Source organism: Condylura cristata, unplaced genomic scaffold (genome assembly GCF_000260355.1).
Source record: "Condylura cristata isolate star-nosed mole 26May11 unplaced genomic scaffold, ConCri1.0 scaffold00073, whole genome shotgun sequence".
In the NCBI taxonomy this organism is placed as follows: domain Eukaryota; kingdom Metazoa; phylum Chordata; class Mammalia; order Eulipotyphla; family Talpidae; genus Condylura; species Condylura cristata.
The window spans coordinates 237236-238908 of NW_004567174.1; the positions used below are offsets into that span (position 1 = coordinate 237236).

At 69.7% G+C, this 1673-nt stretch overlaps 2 protein-coding genes across 2 annotated transcripts in view; both read left to right on the forward strand.

The window, feature by feature from the left end:
- The window catches only part of LOC101632316 (complement receptor type 1-like), a 48691-nt gene extending 48409 nt beyond the window's left edge, over positions 1-282 (forward strand). The window contains exon 18 of the mRNA XM_012734809.1: positions 132-282. Within this exon, the coding sequence (XP_012590263.1) occupies positions 132-282 (151 nt within the window). The remainder of the gene's footprint in view (positions 1-131) is intronic.
- Positions 283-1175: 893 nt separating this feature from the next.
- CD46 (CD46 molecule, complement regulatory protein) overlaps positions 1176-1673 on the forward strand; it is a 10189-nt gene continuing 9691 nt past the window's right edge. The window contains exon 1 of the mRNA XM_012734810.1: positions 1176-1358. Coding sequence (XP_012590264.1) covers positions 1176-1358 — 183 coding nt within the window. The remainder of the gene's footprint in view (positions 1359-1673) is intronic.

The following is a 1673-nucleotide window of genomic DNA, read 5'->3' on the forward strand; positions in this document are numbered from 1 at the left end:
CGGGCGCGCTCCGGCCACGGGGGGGCCCTTCGCGTGGGCTAGAAGAGCTGTGGCCAGAGTGGCCGTGGGCACCCCAGGGCGGCCGGGACCCCCAGGGTGACTGAAACCCCCAGGGCGGCCGGGACCCCCAGGGTGATGAACCCCCAGGGCGGCTGGAACCTCCAAGTTGGTCAGGACCCCCAGGGTGGCCAGAACCCCCAGGGCAACCAGGACCCCCAGAGTGGCTGTGACCCCCAAACTGGCTGTGACCCCCAGGGCGGCCGGGACCCCCAGGGTGACTGAAACCCCCGGGGCGGCCGGGACCCCCAGGGCGGCCGGGCTGCAGACCCGTGAGCCTGTGCTCTGGCTGAGCCCCTGACTCTGGCCAGGGCCCTGGAAGCGCCGGCCACTCCTGGGGTCACTCTGCGCGCAGGGGCCAGCTGCGCCACTCAGCAGCAAGCTCAGTGGCCGCCTGGAGGCCGTCTTGATCTGCTGCACCCTGTTTACCTTCCCACCCCCGGCCAGGAAGAGGCGTGGCCGAGGAGGGCTTCCTGCCCAGGGAGCCCCAGCAGGCCTCGGGGCGCCGGCGGGAGGGGGGGCGCTGGCCTGGAGCCCTCCCCACGCCCCTGAGGCCCAGCAGGAACTGGGGTGGCCCGGCCCTTCCGTCCCTGCCCTCTGACTCAGAAGTGAGTCCTCCCCCCTCAGGCCCCAAGGGGGGGCCCTGCTGGCCAGCTCTGTTGGGGTCACTGTCTGCCGCACCAGCCCCCGGCCCTGCCCGCCCTGTACCCATGTAGGGGCCCGAGTGCGGGCGGGGTCGCCGCCCCTGGCCCCGGTGCCAGGCTCTGCGCCAGGGCGGGTCCCCGATCGGGGGAGGGTCGCCGGAGGGTCCCGGGCCAGGGTCCCCCTTGTGACCGGCCCTCCAGGCAGGAGGCCGGCTCTTGGCACCCAGCACCGTCTCCCACAAGCCAGCGCTGCCCAGCCTCCCTGGGGGCCTGCTGCTCCTCGGTGGTTTGTGGGGGGCCCTCTCGGCGGGGCTGACTCCCGCACCCCGACTCGGGGTGGGAGGCCGAGGGTCAGGGCCGGGCCGGCCAAAGGCTGGTGGGGGGCTGGCCTCCGACCGGGAGCGAGGCAGGGCGGTGCAGACGGGCAGCGGGCCTGGGCAGCGGGCCTGGAGGCCGGCGCAGGCCCAGGGCCAGATGGGGCCCCTCCACGGGAAGCCTGGGGCCCCCGTAGGGAACTCTGAAAGACTCACCCCGAAAGGATTATCACCTCAGCGACCAGTTCCACTTCCCGGCACCTGCTGCGGGGGGTCTCAGGTGTGCCGCGGGGCGGCCCCGGCCGCCGTGGTGCTGACAGCCCAGGGGCCCTCCGTGGCTGCTGTAGGGAAGGCGCCGAGGCAGTGCCTGCAGCTCCGTCCTTCGGGCCTGGAAGTCCACACCGTGTGCCAAGAGTGGACGAAGAGTGACCCCAGCGTTACGGAGCCCCTCGGCCGTGCTCCGCAGGGCCTTCGGTGCGAGGGGTCCGTGCGCGTTCCCATCTGACAGGGTTTTTTTTAGTGTGTTAGCAACATTTATTTGGAAAATATTTACATCACTTTTTTTTATTTTTTTTTATTACAGAAGTTTATTTTTACATCATTCTGTACATTGTTTTTTCCATCTCAATTGTCATCCCCGCGGGTTTCCCATCACCAA